General features: G+C 39.5%; 1 protein-coding gene across 3 annotated transcripts in view; it reads left to right on the top strand.

Moving 5' to 3' along the window:
• RASGEF1C (RasGEF domain family member 1C) overlaps positions 1-18,261 on the top strand; it is a 207,829-nt gene extending 189,568 nt beyond the window's left edge. For all 3 annotated transcript variants that reach the window (XM_069077816.1, XM_069077817.1, XM_069077815.1), the window contains 4 exons: positions 2,187-2,282; positions 5,994-6,117; positions 12,514-12,586; positions 13,026-18,261. In XM_069077816.1, the coding sequence (XP_068933917.1) occupies positions 2,187-2,282; positions 5,994-6,117; positions 12,514-12,586; positions 13,026-13,050 (318 nt within the window). In that variant the 3' untranslated portion in view covers positions 13,051-18,261. The remainder of the gene's footprint in view (positions 1-2,186; positions 2,283-5,993; positions 6,118-12,513; positions 12,587-13,025) is intronic.
• The last annotated feature ends 522 nt before the right edge of the window (positions 18,262-18,783 follow it).

Genomic DNA, 18,783 nt, shown 5'->3' with positions numbered 1-18,783 from the left:
TACTGGGTTCTTATAGTGACAAGTATACTGGATTAGAGGCCAGAGGACCTGTGTTCAGATCCTGCAACTGGATTTGTGTAATCCATCTTAGCCAAGTCATTTAACAAGTCACCAAGAGCCCTGGAAACAATGACTTTAAATCATGAGATTGAAGATGAGACATTATCATCCGTGTTGCCCCTGTGCCCTAAAGACCATACAATTTTTCCATCTGACTTGAAGTTGAAACTTTCCATATGGATTGTCCTACTCGTTAGAATGTGGGCTCCCTGAGAGTGGTATCTGCCTTATTTTTCTGTATATGCTCCAGGGCATAGGCATAGTACTTTGCACATAGTAAGCTGCTTCATTCATTGGGCAACTAGGTAGCACAGTGGATAGAGTGTCAGGACAACTCATCTTTCTGAATTCAAATCCGACCTCAGACATATACTAGCTGTGTGACCCTGGGCAAGTCACTTAACCCTGTTTGCCTCAGTTTCTCATATGTAAAATAAACTGGAGAAGAAAATAGCAAACCACTCCAGTATTTCTGCCAAGAAAACCTCAAATGGGATCATGAAGAACCAAACATGACTGAAATGATTCAACAATAAAATTCATTCAACTTCTCCAGGCCATAATTTCCTCATTGGTAAAAATGAAAGGTTGAATTAGATGATCTCTGTAGTCTCTTCAAACTTTAATTCTTAAGGTACCTTGAATGCCCAGAAGGACATGCCTTAAACAAATCTCTATTCAGAGCATGTGGCCTAAAGATAAATGAACTCACAAACACTGCATTATAGGCTCTATAACCTTTTTTGCTTATAATACATTTCTTAAACATATTCCCTAGAGCCAGTGATAAGGTGGAGGAAGCTCCCAGAAGCCTTATCATTGTTAGGAATCAGTTTCATCCATTAAGACTCAGAAAACCTATTTCCAAGTGCTAGCTCTGCCACTGATAAACCTTATAGGGAACTGAACATACCACTTTTCCCTTTCTAAGACTCAGTTTCTTCAACTGTCAAATAAAAATGATAGTCCCTTGTCTACTTCCTGCCTATAATTAGGGTGGGGTAGCTGGACCTTTGCTTGAGGGTGGTAAAATTAAGAGAACTCTGATAGCACTTCTGCTCATTCAGCAGCATAGAAGCAACTAAGCTTCGCTTAGGAATGGTTAAGAGTAGAAAACTCCCAAATACAAAACATGCCCACCTGCTACCATGCTCCAGGTGAGTTCTCCTCTGTAGTGGAGTGGCCCTGCTAGATCTCTGGGTCTCTGTTTCCCTCACTCCAACTGAGTTTTCATAAAAAGTAGATTAAAATATTTATAGCAGCTCTTTTTGTGGTGGCAAAGAATTGGAAATTGAGGGGGTGCCCATCACTTGAAGAATGGCTAACAAGTTGTGGTATATGATCAGGATGGAATACTATTGTGCTATAAGAAATGATGCATAGTTATAGTGTCAGAAAAACCTGGGAAGATTTATATAAAATGATACAAAGTGAAGTGAGCAGAACCAAGAGAACATTGTACATAGCAACAACAATACTATAATGATACTCAACTGTGAAAGACTTAGCAACTCTGATCAGTACAGTGTTCCATTGACAATTCCAAAGAACCCATGATGAAAAATGCTGTCTACCTCCAAAAAGAGACCTAAGTACAGATTGAAGCATACTTTTTTACTCTTTGTTTATTTTTCTTTCTTTCCCCCCAACTATATGACTTATGTGAAAATATGTCTTCCATGACTTCATATATGGATATTACATTTCTTGCCTTCTCAATAGATGGGGAAGGAGGAAGGGAAGAGAGAATTTGGAACTAAAATTTTTAATTTAAAAAAAAGGTAGATTTGAGGGTATTTTTCATGCTGTTTCCCTGGTTGATTTTTCTGATGTTTTTCCAGGCTCTAAAAGGTTTATAGCAGTTCTGATGCTAAGGTCATTATGAGGAGCTACTGATATAATAGATGGAAGGTGATTTATAAACTCTGACGCACTGTACACAAGGTGTGATTGTCATTGCTGAAGCATTTGGCTGTAATTTATGAGGGCAAATGAATTTTGACAGCTGTTTGTTTTATTTCTGTTGCACGAGGTAGAAAAGTTTCAGTAACTTTTTTTTCTCTCAGTTGATTCTTTCTGATGAAAAATCCTTAGTAAAACTAATTCATCTCTTCTTTCCTTTACAGATAGTCATTCCTTTCTTCAGCCTGCTAATCAAAGACATATACTTTTTGAATGAAGGATGTGCCAACCGCCTTCCAAATGGACACGTCAACTTTGAAGTAAGATTGTAAACCTCTCCTGTAACTCTCTGTCTCTGGCACTCTGCCCAGTGCTGAACATCTCAGTTTCCATCATCCCAACAAAGCAATCAAGCCACGAGCATTTATTAGAGTGCCTACTGTGTACCAGGCACTGTGGGCTACAAATACAAAGAATGAAATGGTCCTGTGCCCTCAAGAAACTTCCATTATCTACAGGGAGACAAGTACCTTTATAAGTATATACTGAATAGGAAGATAATCAATACAAATAAATGCAAGATCATTCAGGTTTTCATGAGAAAACAGACTCAGAGAAATGAAATTACTTTTTCCCAAGATGACACAGCTAGTGAGAATACACAGCTAGGTAAGGGGGAAGCCAGTCTGCATTAGAAGATGAACTCTAATGATAACATACATCAAAAAAAAATTATTTTGAAATTAAACACCCTCCTCAAAAAAAAAGAGCATTTCCATATACAAAACAGGACACAGAAGGGGACTACATACAAAATTGAAGGTTGCCTTATATGCAGTTACATATTTTTAACTATGTAAGAAATTCCACAAAATACTTTCAAAGCCTGTTTGGGCTTTCTTTAGCCTTCCTTTTGTTTTCTTCTATGCACTTAAATGTGTTATGCTTCCCCTTTTTTTGGCATTACTATTGCTAACTTATCCTCTTCCAACTAACCTCCCCTCCCCAACTTAAAAAGAAAAGAAAAGAAAAAAACCCTTACAACAAATAAGCATAGTTGTACAAAATTATTCCATACAGTGTCCATGTCTAAAAGTGTGTGTTTATTCCCGTGCGTTGAGTCTATCACCAAAACACCAAAATCAAATGTTCTTGTGAGGATCGAATGAGAAAATAACATAATAATTGTAAATCACTTGGCACAGTGCATAGCACATAGTGAGTACTATATAAATATTAGTTATCATGAATTGTTCTCCCAGTTCTATGTGCTTCACTCTGCATTAGTTCATACTATCTAGGATTCTCTGAAAAAAAAAGTCTTTTGTTATTTCTTACAGCATAATAATATTCTGTCACATTCAGATACAATTTATTCAGCCATTCTCTAATTGATTGGCAACTCCTTTGATTCCAGGTCTTTGAATTTTTTTTCATTCTTTTGATTACCCCTCCTGCCCCCATTTCAGTATCAGAAAATTGTTTTTCTTGTGAATATTTCTTCCCTGCTATTATATCTTCCCTCTCAATATCACCCACACTCCTCCTTGTTGCCCTACTGAGTTTGATTTCTACACCCAGCTGTGTGTATGTGTTTGTATGTATGAATATATTCAACACTTCTTTAAGAAAAGAGCAAGATGTGTCTGTTGACAAAGCCCCCACCCCTTTTTCTATACTCTTTTCCTTGTATTTCCCAATCATGAGAAATAGTAAATTCTACCCCCTTCTTCCTCCTTTCTCTACCACCATATTCCTTTCTTTTATCTCTTCAAACCCTCACAACAGAACTAGTCCAGCCCCAGATCCTCTGTTTTTCTTGTTTAATTCCCTCAGTATCCTTTGAAGATATTAAGAATTTGAAAGGATACTTATTTCTTCTCTCCCATTAGAATGTTAGCACCATATCATAGTCTGTTCCAATTGATCAGATAAATCTACTTTTCTAGATTGCTCTTGATTCATTTGAATTTCAAAAAGTCCTGTCTGATTTTGATCTTTTTCTCAGAAATGCTTGAAAACACTCTATTCCATTAAGGATCCTTTTTCTTTTTCCTCTGTAGGATTATACTCAGTTTTGTAGGGTAAGTTATTTTGCCTTTTTGGAGTACCAGATTCCAATATCTCCTGTTTTTGTTTTCTTTTTAGAAGCTACCACATTTTATATGATTTAACTATGGTTCCTTGGTACTCAAACTGCTTTTTTTCTGGCTGCCTAACAGTATTTTTTTTTCTTTGACATGAAAGCTCTGGATATGGGCTATGCCATTTCTGGGACTTTTCGTGTTTTCTTTCAGGTGATCAGTGGTTTCTAGCTTTACTTTGGCTTCAGATTCTATTAGATCTGGGCGATTTTTATTTGCAATTTCTTATACAGGGTTTTTTTTAATATGTTGTCAGGGAATCTGATCATTATTAAATTTTCTCTCCTTGACCTGTTTTCTAGATCAGTTATTTTTTTATATCAGATAGTTTACATTTTCTTCTAGGTTTTTTTTTTTCAATCTTTTTATTTTCTTCTAGTACTTCTTGCTGTCTTATGGAATCATTGATTTGTTTGGTCTATTCTGGTTTTCACAGAATCCATTACTTAATTTAAGTTTACTACTTTCTCTTCTAAGCTATTTATTCTCCTCCTTATTCTTTCCTTAAGACCTTTTACTTTATTATCTCTTGACTTTATTTCTTCTAGGTATTCAAATAGTCCTTATACAAATCCATTTTTTCCCTTTGAGTCACTGCCTAAGTGTTACAGAGTTATTCTCTCCTCTTTGGGAGTATCTCTAGATTTACGTTTTGTTTATGTTGATCAGTGTCTCCTTTAGCTTAGTAATTTCTTCCTGTTTAGTTCCTGAACTGGAGCTTTATATCAAAGCCAAATTCTTCCCCCTTGTCATACTCTTGAATGGGATGGACAGTCCTGCTTGTTCTCCTCCTAGATTACTTGTGTTTCTGCCCTCAACTTCTTCTACTAGGGTTAGGCCATATTGAATCTTAGAGATTCAGAGCACTAGACCTTCAGGGCCCCCTCTGGCACCACAGAATAAAGTTCTAAGGTCCTTGGAGCCCTTGGGTATCCAAATCTGACCTATAGTCATACTGGTCACTATCTCATCCTCAGTAATTCCTATGAGAGAAGAGAGAGGAGAATACCCCAGGGGAGCTTTCAACCACCCTGGAGCTTTCTCAGGGAACCCCTCATCTATTACTGTCTCTAGAGAAAGAGCCCTACTGGTTACATGTGTCTGTTTCTTCTCTACTCACCCTGCGAGACTTTGGGATTGCTTATCTGTGCTGGCACTAGCTTTCCTGACATCCTCTTTTCCTTTTGGGCTGCTGACTGACTTTTGTGCAGTTCTGGAGTAGAAGTCATTTAATATAGTTTCTCAATGGATTTCTTGAAAGTTATTCAATCTGGTGCAAATTTTCAGTTTTTGCTAGATAAGTCGTAGAAGATCTAGAGTTTAGATTAATCAATCAGCAGTTATTTATTAAGCACCTACTGTGTGCCAAGTACTATGCTAGTCACTAAAGTCACAAAATTTAAAATCTGCCCTTAAGGAGCATATATTCTACCTGGGAAAATAATACATACATACATACATATATACACATATACATGCTCATACATATGTATACACATACACATGCATATACTACATGCACACATATATACAGAGTAATATGTGCAGGGAGAGAAACACTACCAGACAGGGGCATGAAGAAAGGCTTCATGTAGGAGATAGTTCTTAAGCTAAGCTTTGGGGGAAGCTAGGAATTCTAAGAAGCAGAGGCAAGCCAAGAGTGCATGCCAGGCATGGGGAAATTACCTGTATGTGCAAAGGCACAAAACAGGAAAAAGAATGTTAGCAAGAAGGCCAGGTTGGCCAGACTATAGAGTCCACAAAGGGGAGTGATGTATGATAAGTCTGAAAAGGTCAGTTGGAACCCAATTATGAAGGACTTTAAATGCCAAACCAAGAAGTTTATATTTACATCCTATCAACTATTTTTTTAATCATTCCTCCTAGAAATTTCTGGAGCTGGCTAAACAAGTTGGAGAATTTATAACATGGAAACAAGTGGAATGTCCATTTGAACAAGATCCCAATATCACCCACTACTTACACACGGCTCCCATCTTCACTGAGGATGGTAAGTATTCCCTTTTCTTCCCTTATACATGGCATATGACTTTACCTTTGTCTCTGTTTCTTCTTCTTCTCCTCCTCCTCTTCCTTCTCCTGTCCTCTTTTTCCTCCCTTTTCTTCTTCTATTATTATTATTATTACTGTGCCACTACCCTTGGCCCCTCCCTCTCAACAATTATGTAAGATACATAGCCTTGTCCTAGACAGAGCAGGAAATATTTCTTCTCTAGTCACAGCCCTGACCTCTCCAGTCCCAGCACTCACTCTCATAGTCATGCCTCATAGATTCAGCTGTTCTATGGGATAGGAATCCTAATTGATGCTGTCACCTCTAGGCCCCTTAGAATGAGTTTTTCCTTTAGAGAGTTTTAAAACACATGCTTTTGGCTCCTCAGTTCAGAATAATATTATGAACCGATTTCTAGCCTTTTCCCAGATCTAGGACCTAAATTGGCAGAGCTAAAAAGGGTCTTAGAACATAGAATATGAAAATTGGAAGGGACTCTAAAGTGGAACATAGAAAGTCTTACCTTTAAGATCTCATGGTACTATCCCCTTATTTTATTGATGAGGAAGAAACTGAGGGCTAGTAAATTGAAATGGCTTCTTCAGGGTCACACAGATGTTTGTAGTAGGGTCAGGTCTCCTGACTCCAGCTGTCAAAATCCTGATGGTTTCACTTTGGTGTAGTTTCTCCCATCAGAGCAGCATTGATGATTCTCTTTCCTTTTGAAGTTTTTTTGGGCCCATCCAAGTTAATCAGGGTAGGCATCTGTGCCTCCCCAGAATTCATGAAAGTCACAACATAGCAAGGAAAATTAGGCTCAGCAGATTGCCTAAAAGCAGTCATTAACATGATTAAAGGGAGAGGGACAGGCCAGGCTAACTGCAGCCAGGCTCAGTGTCCTGAGGGTAGGTAGGTGGAAGATGTGGCTAACTCCCGCTAGCCTTCAAAGGTTACCAGGCAGGGATAGGAACTAACCTCTCTGCCCTTCATTACTTCCACTCCCTTTTCTCCCATTACAAGGCCAGTTCAAATTAGCTTCAAGGAGAGGGCCACATTTTAAGTCAGTAGGACACTTGACCTACACCCCCACCAAGCCTGAAATGCAGGGAGAAGATGAAGGGGAGGAAAGTCAGAGTTGATCCGATTATAAGCCCACAGAGGAAAAAAATGGCAAAATGTATTCCATAATGAAAAGGGAGCAATTGTAAGGGACATGGGAGGGAATATGTATTTATAGACCAGAAGGAACCACAGAGCTCACAGCTGTTCCACAGCTTGCCAGAATGAGAAATGTATAGGTGTACTTTGGTTTAGTCAAGTCAAGGGAAGTTCTAATGTTTGTTAAAAGAAAAAAAAAGTTTTTTTTTAATTTAAAAAAATAAATTCATTTAAATTCACTAGGGGATCCAGTTTACTTTTTAGTTTTTGAAAAAAAATTTAAAATTATTTTTTTATTAAGCAGATATGTTGGATTTGGAGTCAGAAGATCTGAATTCAAATTGCATCTCTGTGTGAGGTCTGTGACAGGTCAATTAACCTCTTTGAGCCTCTATTTCCTTTTCTGTAAAATGGGGGGGGGGAGCAGGTTGGATTAAATGCCTGCTGAGTTCCTTCTCTCTCAGAATCTCGGATCTTATGGATTTAATTTTTGCCCTACAAAGAGATTCAAAATTTTTAAACTTTAGAATACTATAAGTATTAGTAGTAATAACTAACTGTGATTTCTTCTTATTTCTCCCTTTTCAGTCTTCTAGAGTACTCATTCATATGTAATTACCTAGCTGTGACCAATGCATACCTTGGTTTTTTTTTTTCACACTTTTCTTCACCATTGTATAATGGAAATCATCACCCTTAAATGTGACTGTTTTGCAAACTCAAACTTTTACATAGCAAGTTTTCTTAAATTGGGACGCAGAAAGAATCTAATTTATAATTAAGTTATATTCCAAAAGTTCACTTGTAAATTGGTTGACAGATTGGCAGATTTAACAATAAAATTAATGCTTTCAATAATGGTTTGGTTCCCAGACTCTTCTAGCCCTAGTACCCAAACCATCTCTTTAAACTAAAATAAAGTCCCTCTTCCATGTAAATGAAAACTCCCATTATAACTGAAAAAAACCCTATTCACTTGCAGTGAAAAATAATAGAAAACAATGCAGTTGTATGTGATCAGCATTTCTACTACATAAAAACAGTCATTTGAATAGCTCGCATTTGTATAATGCTTTAACATTCTCAAAATACTTTGGAAACTTTATCTCACTCTATCCTTACAACCGCCCTGGGAGGTGTCTTTCAATCATTTCAGTCATGTCCTACTCTTTGTGATCCTGTTTGGGGTTTTCTTGGCAAAGGTACTGGAATGGTTTGCCATTTCATTCTCCAGATGGGGAAACTGGGGTAAACCCTGGGAGGCAGGTACTATTGTTATCTCCATTTCCAGATAAGGAAACTGAGGCAGACAGGTTAAGTGACTTGCCCAGGCTCACATGGTCAGTAAGTGTCTAAGGACAAATCTGAACCTAGGTCTTCCCGATGCCATGTAAGGTGCTCTGTCCACTATGATTTCTAACTACTTCCCATCATATCTGTAAGTCTTTTTCAGGATTTGTACTGAGGTTCAACTGTGGGCCTAAAGTTCTATCCATTAAACCACCAAGCTGCCATAGGGGATTAAATATGGTAATGGGAGCTAGCCTGGGAATGTAATGTCATGTCTGTGAAGGAAAGTATTATGTGGTAAGTGGCAAGAAAAGAACATGAAGATAAAGGATAGGGACAGAGATGGAGAGACCTGGAAGAATGTAGTAATAGAAAAGATATGAGGAAGCTTGGGATTAAGGGTGAGGAGTTGACATGTGAACAGAGACAGAAGGTGGAGCTCTCTGAATCTCTATCATCTGGTATCTCTGGACCCCCATGATGCAGACCTATCCTAGATCAAACCCTTGGGACCCATATCCAGCATCCATCCTGCCCCCAAAAGACAACAAGGCAATGACCACAGCGAAGGAAAACAGCATTAAAATAATTCAAAACAGTGACTAATCACGAGTTAACAGGAGTGATGGGAAAACACACCAACTCCCTTTTCTCAGCAGAAGGGTGAAGGACTATAGGGGTGGAATGAGGCCTATGTTGTCAGATGTGGCCAATGGACATTGATTTATCTTCATTAGTTATACTTAGTTATGTTCTATTGTGGGACTGGGGAATGGGATGGTCATTAGAAAGTGATGCTAATGGGGGAAAGAGCATCAATAAAACACTCATCAAATCTTAAAATAACGTCTGCCTATAAGAAAATTATTATACCGGATTATCGTTTTCGGCCACACCATTTAACAATGTTTTCAGGTTTTAATGCAGTGGCTTTTATGAAGCCCAAAATAAGGAGAGCCAGCTTGCCACAAAAAGCCTCATGTGTATGGGAATGGCTCATTACTGTGTCTGGAAAAAAAAAAAGCAAACAATATTTCTCCCAGTACATTGTGGACCATTTGAGAATGTGTCACTTTGGCAGCAATAAACCAAATATCAGCAATGATTAAAAAAAAAAAGGGTGGGGAGACGTGAGGTGGGGAGTGAACAAAGCAACATGAGGAAACGGCCTTACTCTTTCCTTGTCTTTCCCTCCGAACCCCAAGATGCATCCGCTGCAGCTATTTATACTCCTAATAACACTGTGTGTCCTTGGACAAAGACTTGGACATAAGCTCAGAGAGTGAAATACTTTTTATAGGTCATCTAGTCCAACCCCCTTGTTCTCCATACCAGGAATCTGAGGCCCAGTGAGGAAAAAGGGACTTCGCTGTTGTTGTTGGTTTTGAACAATATTTTTCCTAATTACATGTTAAAACAGTTTTAAATTTGTTTTCTTAAATTTTAAGTTCCAGGGCTAAGTGGTGTCAAAAGTAGGATGTAACCCCAAGTATCCCAAATCCTCAGATTAGTTCTCTTTTCAGAGCACCAAATCCTTACATTTAATTAATTTGATTTCAGGGTAAATCCCACCTACACAATGCACATGTGCACATATACTCACACACACACACACACACACACACACAGTGTAACTATAGACTGCCTGGCACTTGGAGAAAAGGAAACACCTGCCAGAAAGACACATGTCTCACTCTGTAGAGAGCTGCCCCCCACCCCCCAAATTAAGGATTGGCAATTGGTGTATACTGAGTGTACATCACTCAGGTGTCATTGAATTGGGAGGGTGGAGGTGCTGCTATTTGGCAGATCATAAGGATACCTAGTCACGCTCCTAAACCAAGCATATGTAGGAGGAAAGCTATATTTAAATTTGGTAATTAGGATCATTAAAAGCTATGTCACTCATGTAATTGAAGAAACCAGCTGTGTGCAGATGTGGGTGGTAAGATGTGGCACAATGCTACCTTTCATGATTGTCCTGAGTCAAATACTTCATTATCAAGTTCATAAAAAAAAAGTACCAGGAATTAGGCTCTACCTGCAAAGGAGATCCCCTTCTGGGCCCCATTTGCTACAATCCTCCAGCTTTCATGGGCCTCTATATAGGATAAATGGAAGGATGAGTGAAGAATCTCAGGGTATTTGATGACCCTTTGGGAACTCAGCAGAGAGGGATGGATCTGAACTCTTGCTACTATTGTAACTTTTGTTACTATAAATTTATCTACACCTTAGGTGGTTAATACATATTATCTATACCAAAAACAAAGGAAGTCATCCAAAAGTACCACATTTCTTTTACTTTTGTTCCTTTTAGCCCCAGTTTCAGAAAGATTCAAGATAGGGGCATTGGGTAGCAGTTAATAGATGGGGCCAGGAATAGGAAGGAGGTGTCAGAGGGGGCTGGGAATCTAAGCTGAGGGATTTCCAATGTACATGAACTTGGTGGAACAGTCAGGTGTCAAAGTCAGGAATTCACAGGCAGGGGTGGGGCTCAACACAGACACAAGCAGGGTCATAGGCAGGGAGAGAACAGAGCCCCTGGGGTGAATAGGACAGGCAAACATGGTCAACAAGATGGTTATTGATGCCAGAAAAACTGGAAGTTGAGGTCTGTGTCCTAGGTAGCACTAGGGATGCTCCCCAGCAGGGGTTAGATTAATAGCCTTGGTCTAGTATAAATTTCAGCTTCCTTAAGCAGTTCCTTTATGAGACAGTCTGTCCATGCCTTAAAGGGCCTTCAGCTCATATCTAGTGACATGGCTTCTGTTCTTTGGGCTGGCAGAGATCCAGGTGGGCCCAGAAGGGGGTTGAAGCTCCTTCCTTATCCCAGCATCTTATTTATCCCATTCTTTCCTAATGGCCAACAGCCCCTGAACGCTAGAGCCCTGACAGTGCAGATAATGATATTCACAGAAAAAAATTTCTTTTAATTTCATCTGTGTAGGGAGGGGGATCATCATTCTGTACGCTTTCCTGCTTGGTTTGAGAGGAATCTCATTGTAGCTCTGCCCACAGACACTTCTCCATACCAGGTGAATCCTTCTTTGTGTGACCGTGGGCAAGACATTCAACCCTGCTCAGCCTAAACTTCCACATCTGTAAAATGGGGAGTGGGAGAGGAAGGGAGAGTAATTTGCACTACCTGCTGGTATTTAGAAGGCAGATTCTTTGTAAACTACAAATCACTGTTTAAATTTCAGTTGTTTTCAGTCCTATTCCACTCTTTGTGACCCTATTTGGGGTTTTCTTGGCCAAGTTACTGGAGTGGTCTGCCATTTCCTTCTCCAGCTCATTTTATAGATGAGGACGGGGGCAAACAAGGTTAAGTGTCTTGCCCAGTGTCACACAGCTAGTAAATGTCTGAGGTCAAATTTGAACTCAGGAAGATGAGCATTCCAAGCTGGGTGCTCTATCCACTGTGCCACCTAGCTGCCCTGCTGTTTAAATGCCAACTACTTAATAAACCAGTTTGCTATAAGCTGGTTTACCTCTGTGGGAAAAATGAAATTCTTTCTTAAATGTATTTGAGAAGCCGTGTAGTAGATTGAACTGAACTGGGATGTCCATAGACTTGGTTTCTAATACTGACTCTGCCCCTTCGTCAAGTCCCTAGGCCTCATGAAGGTCCTTCCTTTGTAAATGGAGGGTATTGGATTATACAACCTCTATGTATCCTTCCAGCTCTAAAATTCAGTGATCTCTAATTAAACAGATAAACCTATTACTTGTCTCCTGTTGACCTTTCTTCCTTTACAATTAACATTTTGATGTTGTAGAGACTTTTTTTTTAGTATAAAACCAAATGAGGCACTGTTGACCAAATAACTTATAACAAATCATATAAACCCAGAAATGTAATACACAGGACAGAGCCCAACATGGAACAAAGAAATTCCCACAAGCTTTCAGGGATCTAATTATAAATCTCTTTTTGTCTAGGTCTTTATCTGGCTTCTTATGAAAGTGAAAGCCCAGAGAACCAAGTAGAAAAAGAGAGGTGGAAGTCTTTAAGGTAATCTTTTCTTTTCTAACCCCTTTTACTAATGCTCATGTCTACAAAAATCTAATACTCAAATTATTTTAACTTATCTTCAGTATTTTGACTCTAGAGGATATATGTCAGAAATGATTCACAGTGGATAATGAAAATTATTCAGAAGACTTCTCAACAGAGTCTCTTCTGACTGGGCAGATAATAGCACTATTTTAATTACTGTAGATAAAGTAGAATCAACATAATAAAAAACTAAAGGCCACAGAAATTTTTTACTTTTCATTTTTTATTCATTTTGAGTTTAAATACAAAATGAGAAAAAAAGACCATTTCCACGTGCACAGCAAAACATAAAGGATTCAATATAAAACCATGAATTCAAAGAATTTTTTTTAATCCAATAGAGTAACTGTAAAGGTTTTGTTTCATCTTTGTCTATAAATGTTTCAAATTGCAGATCCACTATTTTAGGAAAGACTTGAAGAACAAGGAATTGACAAAGTAGGAAAAGAAAAAAAACAGCAAAAACACTTTGCACTACTGATTCCAAAGATGCCTATTGGGGATTTAGGTGTCAATTTCTTTCTTTTTTTGATGAACCGCAAAACATGATGAACTGCATTCTCTGCTGAAATTGACAGCATTCTGCACAATTCTCCTTTTCTAAATGCTTATATCCTGGAAACCACAGTGGCTGTCACTCATACCCAGGGGCACCAAGACTGCCTGGGCTGATGGTTCCCTTGTCTCTGAAGACAGAGAGTCATGCCATGGTGCTACCCCAAAGCTTTGCGAAGCTCACATGGAAACAAAAAAGCCTTCAGTGGGTGCTTCAAGAAGCAGCCTCTAAGTGTGTTCCCAGGACCATGAAATGTCATTGTGTCTAATTCTGTTCAGTCTTGAATGAAAACTTTGTCCTCCAACAGGGATAACCAGCCTAGTTGGGTAATGAGTGCATTGTAGTCAAACAACACCAACTACCAGGACAAAATGCCTGGGGAGCCTTGATATCACAAATACACCACCACAGGAACTATCCATTCATGGCTTTCTGCCCTAATCATTGCTTCTCTTTCTGGAACTCAAAGCAGAGGGTTGGTTGAGCGCGAAACAATACTGGCTGCATCAATTGTACCTTCAGCTTCTGCTGATGAAGCACATTGCTCTGAGAGATGGGTTTACCTCCAATTAAGGCATGTGGGTTCCCTGGTTCTGCTGATGCTAAGAAATCTCTTCCCTGACATATGATGAAATATAACTGTGTGTAACAGGTCAGTGGGTCAAAATTGATTTCACTTAGTAGATAACTCATAGGTTAAAATTAGTGGAGTTTAGTTCTGATGTGACATCTGTTGTTTAAAAAATATATATTTATCCCTTGGATCTGAGGGAACTTGGTATAAATACCCATAACACCATCAAGTTAGAAGGAAGAGTCTAGTATCACAGGGCTCCTAGACAGTTACTGTTATTGGAGACGGGATTAGAATGTGCTTACCATTTCCTCTCTATAATGATTCGTTGTATAGATTACAACAAGCACAAAACAATCATGCACTTACAAGAAATAAATGGAGTACCATCCTGCAATGTAATTAACATGTTTGCCACATTCCCTCATATGCTACACTAATAATCCACATTTGTGTTATTTTTGTCACATGGAATATAGAGCATAGCTCTGTGCCTGGGGAAATGAACAGTCCACAAAACAACTGAACCGATCACTCTAGCCATTTTAATGATCAATAAGGATTGCCTCATTGAGCAGAATTGGCCATGATGATGTCCAGTCAGTTAGGAACAGCCATGTTTAGAGGCTTTGTTTGGACCCAGACAAACACAGAACCCATGTTTCTTGGAAAATTTGGCTAAAATGTCCAGTGAAACGGGATCATTTTGATAATGATGCTGTAATGAACTGGTTGAAAGAATAGATATATCCAGGGAGCTACCTATTAGCCCGTGCCTTTGGTGAGTAGCTGTCCAGGGCAGGAGTCCTGTGTTTTCATGGATGTTTTAGTAGGACATCCAAATATTGTTTGCATCCCCAAGTATCTGGCTGTTTTTGTCACCCCATTAATGAAAAGCATAGGATGGATAAAGCCCTACTATCACCTGATGCAAATGCTAATCATTGCCAATTGAGAGGAATCAATTTCCCAGTAGCATCTGGGCCAATCTGATGTGGAGTAAGACCTCGTTTCAAGAATCCCTAGGCAATTAGTTGGCAGCGCTAGCCCTCCATCCTTGGGATTCCTTGTCCATGTAGACATCATGAAAGCCAGTGTTCAATCTGGTAATCTTTAGATTTCTCCAATGTAAAACTGAGATGTCCTTGACTCTAGAATAACCCATTTGTGGTTCTTGAGGAGCTCACCTGGGCCTGTGACCAACTCCTGGAATATTCCCAAGAGGCTCAGCCCTAGGAATACTTGCTAGTCCAAGTTTTGGGGAATAACAGGATCTCCTTTGGGGCAATGCCAGTCGACATTAGTCCTTAGTTGTCACCTGATCCTGGGCCTATAGTGTTTTTAGCATGGATCCCATTGTCTGTATATCAGATTATTACCCTGCCATATGTTTCCATTCATTCTGAGAGTTTAACTTAAGCTCATCATGGGAATGGCCTCCTTTAGCTAAACAAAGATTCATCACAGTTCCTAAAAGGAAATATGCATTTCAAGATAATGAGTGATTATTCCCTTTATAACAGTCTGTTCATTATAGAGTCCCTTAACCAGGTGTCCATGGTATTGCTAGATCAACTTGCCCCACCAATAGCACTGGGCTCCCCAGAGATTCTCTGTGGGGGCCTAGATAAGATAGGCAAAACCGTCAAAAGGTCTCATAGCTGGAAGATGTTATTGGAATCCTGTCTTGTGCAAAATGATAAACATGTCTCCTCACTCCTCCTGGCAACATGGGAAATGATATATCACAATATATTCCATTGGCTATGTAAACAAGAAGCTGTAGCCACTGAGAATGGTGAGCTTTCTTGCATTTACACCAAAATCCTCAAGTATACCCCATGCAGAGCTATGCAGAAACAGCTTTGGACATTAAGCAAAGTCATTAATTTCCCTGCTTTATTGACACTTTTTCTCCTATTGTACCAATCTAAGTTTGGTAAAGAACATATTAATTCTGCTGTTCTATGTGCAGTTTTAGAAGACCAGTGCCCAATCTTCTAGCTCCTTATTCTGGTATGGATACAGTAACAAACTGTAACTGTCGGTAGCTAAATACTATTCATGTGCAAGTTTAAATGGCTAGTTATTCATATTTCCCATCCTGCTGTGGCAAAATACACATCCACACTCAATCACAGGTCACTAGAACCAATGGATGCTTATCTAATTGCATTATTGAGGAGTTTTGTCTGTGAAAAACAACTAACACTGAACCTATCTTCCAGAACAAAGGCATGTGCAGCTCAGTGGTGTGCATCCTGGAGCTCTGGGGAAAGCAAGAGCTTTCCTGAAACCATAGCATGAATTATTCACGTGTTCTTCGCAGCCCAGGCTGCAGAGTGAATATGATAAAATGAGCCTTCGAGGCTTCTCTCCAGGAAAAATGCCAGGAGCCCTGCCCCTCTCCAGGGGGCACACCAGGCAGTTCTGTGACTCCTTGATGCCCATACATTGCCTTCCAGCAAGGAGCTTTCCACAAAGAACACAGATTCCGCAGGTGGCTGCTGAACACTGAATAACTATTCCAGGTGGTCAGTGGCTTAGCTCCAAGCACAGAGAAATGGTTCCGCACCCATTCTGCCTGCATGTACACTGAACATGAGGATGAAATACAGGGTCTCTTCTCTCCCTTTCTGTGAGATGTCAGAAGAAGGGGGTTAATAATGAGCTTATTTCACTTTAGAAAAGGACTCAGGTCTTTATGAACACTCACTTACCTTTAACAGGATTTCGTTGTAAATATGTTGTTTTAATATATTGTTTTTAAAAAACACAGATGCTAGATTGTTCATGATTATCAGCCCAGCTGAGGATATGTCTCAGATTTCTGAATGTCTAACTGGTCAGCACCAACCCACTGGTTGGACTTTTTCTTTATCTCTTAAAAGGAAGACAGTTCATATTAGATGATTAAAAACAACCCATAATCCCTAGCACCACTGAGTAGGATAGGGATAGGGACTAAACCTGTGATTTCATCAGTTTAGAAAAACCCTGGGTTAGGAAACTCCCTCTACCAATGTAGGTTGGCACCTTCTCTGCAACAAATTGTCTTAAAGAATTGGCAGGAGCACTGAGGGCTTGTGACTTGCCAAGACTAACATGGCCAATATGTATCAGAGATAAGACAGAAACCCAGGTCTCCTTGGCTCTTGGGCTGTTTCTCTGTCCAATACTCCAAGTTGCCTCTCACCATTAAGTAACAAAAAGAAAATGGCAGGACGGTTTGTAGACATTACTTGAGGTACACAAACACTTCCACTTTCAGAATTTGCGTTGGGAAATTTGTCTTGTTATGTACCTCTGTAAAAGCAGAAGAAATGGTAGGTTGCTCATTAGCAGTCACAATCAATCTGTTAGCCCAAATACTTTTAGGAAGAAGGAGAAAAGATTTCTACTTTGAGTTTCTTTAAGTTTCAAGTATAGAGTGAAAATGATTTCTGAATTTTTGAAAAATCCTTCTTTAGTTTTTGTTTAACCCCACTTGTCTTCTGCAGTAATGGGTAGCATCATAGAGTTTTAGAGCTAGAAAGGATCTTAGAATTCATGTAGACAAATCCTTTTATTTGACAGAAGAGGAAATTAAGGTGCTGCAAAGTAAAGCGATTGGCCCCAGATCAATGACAGCTTGTTAGTGGAGAGGAGTCAGGACTAGAAGTCAGCAGTCCCATTCACAGTTGTTTCCACCATATTTTACTGTATCCCAGGCAAAAACAACTCTTTCCAGTGACATTCTCCCTTCAGACAGATATGCGTCACTCTCAGAAATGAAGAAGATAACCTGTGTGCAAGTTTGTTCAGTGAAATTCTACAATCAGATTCCAGAATTAACCAGTTTCTAAGGAGCAGATAATTCAGATGAAATAGGTTAGATGAAGTTCTAAGAATCAGTCTCCTATTAGTTATCTTCCCATGATAAGAAGTAACCTAGATTCACTGTCCAGAAGCAAACTGGAGCCTTTGTTAAGCATTTTGAACTAGGTGACCCATAGGGTCCCTTCAAGCTGGACAATTATGATCCCATGATGCTTCCAGAGTGCTTTTGGCCTCTGAGCTGCAAAATCAAAGAAAAGCATGGAGACAATGAAGGTCGCTTAGACTTGGGTAAAGCAAACGTTCTTCATCATCAAGAATGAATCCAGGGAGATCTTAGCCGAACGCCTGATTGGGAGTTTCCTGCCTATCCTGCTGCTAGCTAGAAGTCCGGGAATACGCAGTGTTTCTATGCATTGTTGCTGTTGAGCAGTTTCAGTTGGGTCTGACTCCTTGTGACCCCATTGGGGGTTTTCTTGGCAGACACTGGAGAGGTTCGCCATTTCCTTCTCCAGATCATTTTACAGATGAGGAAACGGAGGCAAACAGGGTGAAGTGACTGCCAGGGTCACACACCTTGTAAGTATCTGAGGCCAGATTTGAACTCAGGTCTTCCTGACTCCTGGCCCAGCGCTCTACCCACTGGGATACCTAATTGCTTCTGTGCTTTGACTCCACAAAGCAGGCCCTAAGAGGTAGTATGGCATAGAGGACAGAGGGCCAGACTTGGAATCTGGAAAGTCTGAGTTCAAGTCTTGCCTCTGCTACATGCTGGTTATGGGACCCCAAGCAAGTCACTGTTTATTCCGCGCTCTAGGTAACCAACCAACCATCTAAGACGAAGTTGCAGAGTTGCCCATTTGTAAGGGTAGAAGGCATTTCTTTTTTTTTTTTTTTAAAGCAATAGGGGTTAAGTAACTTGCTCAAGGTTACACGGCCAGTTATTTCTGGGTGTGGTGTTGAATAGAAGACATTTCTAAACTGAAAGTTTCCCCCTTAGATGAAAGCACAAGCCTAGACCAAAAATATCAACATTAAGAAAATCATTTTTGAAGTGTTTGGTTTGTTCCCTTTTGATTTTTTTCTTACTTCTCTGCATTTTTGTTTGTCTTGGACATCTGTTCCTTTTTTGGTGCCTTGCACATAGTTGGCGTTCAGTAATGTTTGTTGAATTGAGCTGAATTCCCATGCAGATGCTTTACGGCA

Source organism: Petaurus breviceps, unplaced genomic scaffold (genome assembly GCF_028583685.1).
Source record: "Petaurus breviceps papuanus isolate PSGF00001 unplaced genomic scaffold, PetGlider_PUasm1.0 90994, whole genome shotgun sequence".
NCBI classification, from domain to species: Eukaryota; Metazoa; Chordata; class Mammalia; order Diprotodontia; family Petauridae; genus Petaurus; species Petaurus breviceps.
This window is presented reverse-complemented; position numbering and strand designations above follow the sequence as displayed.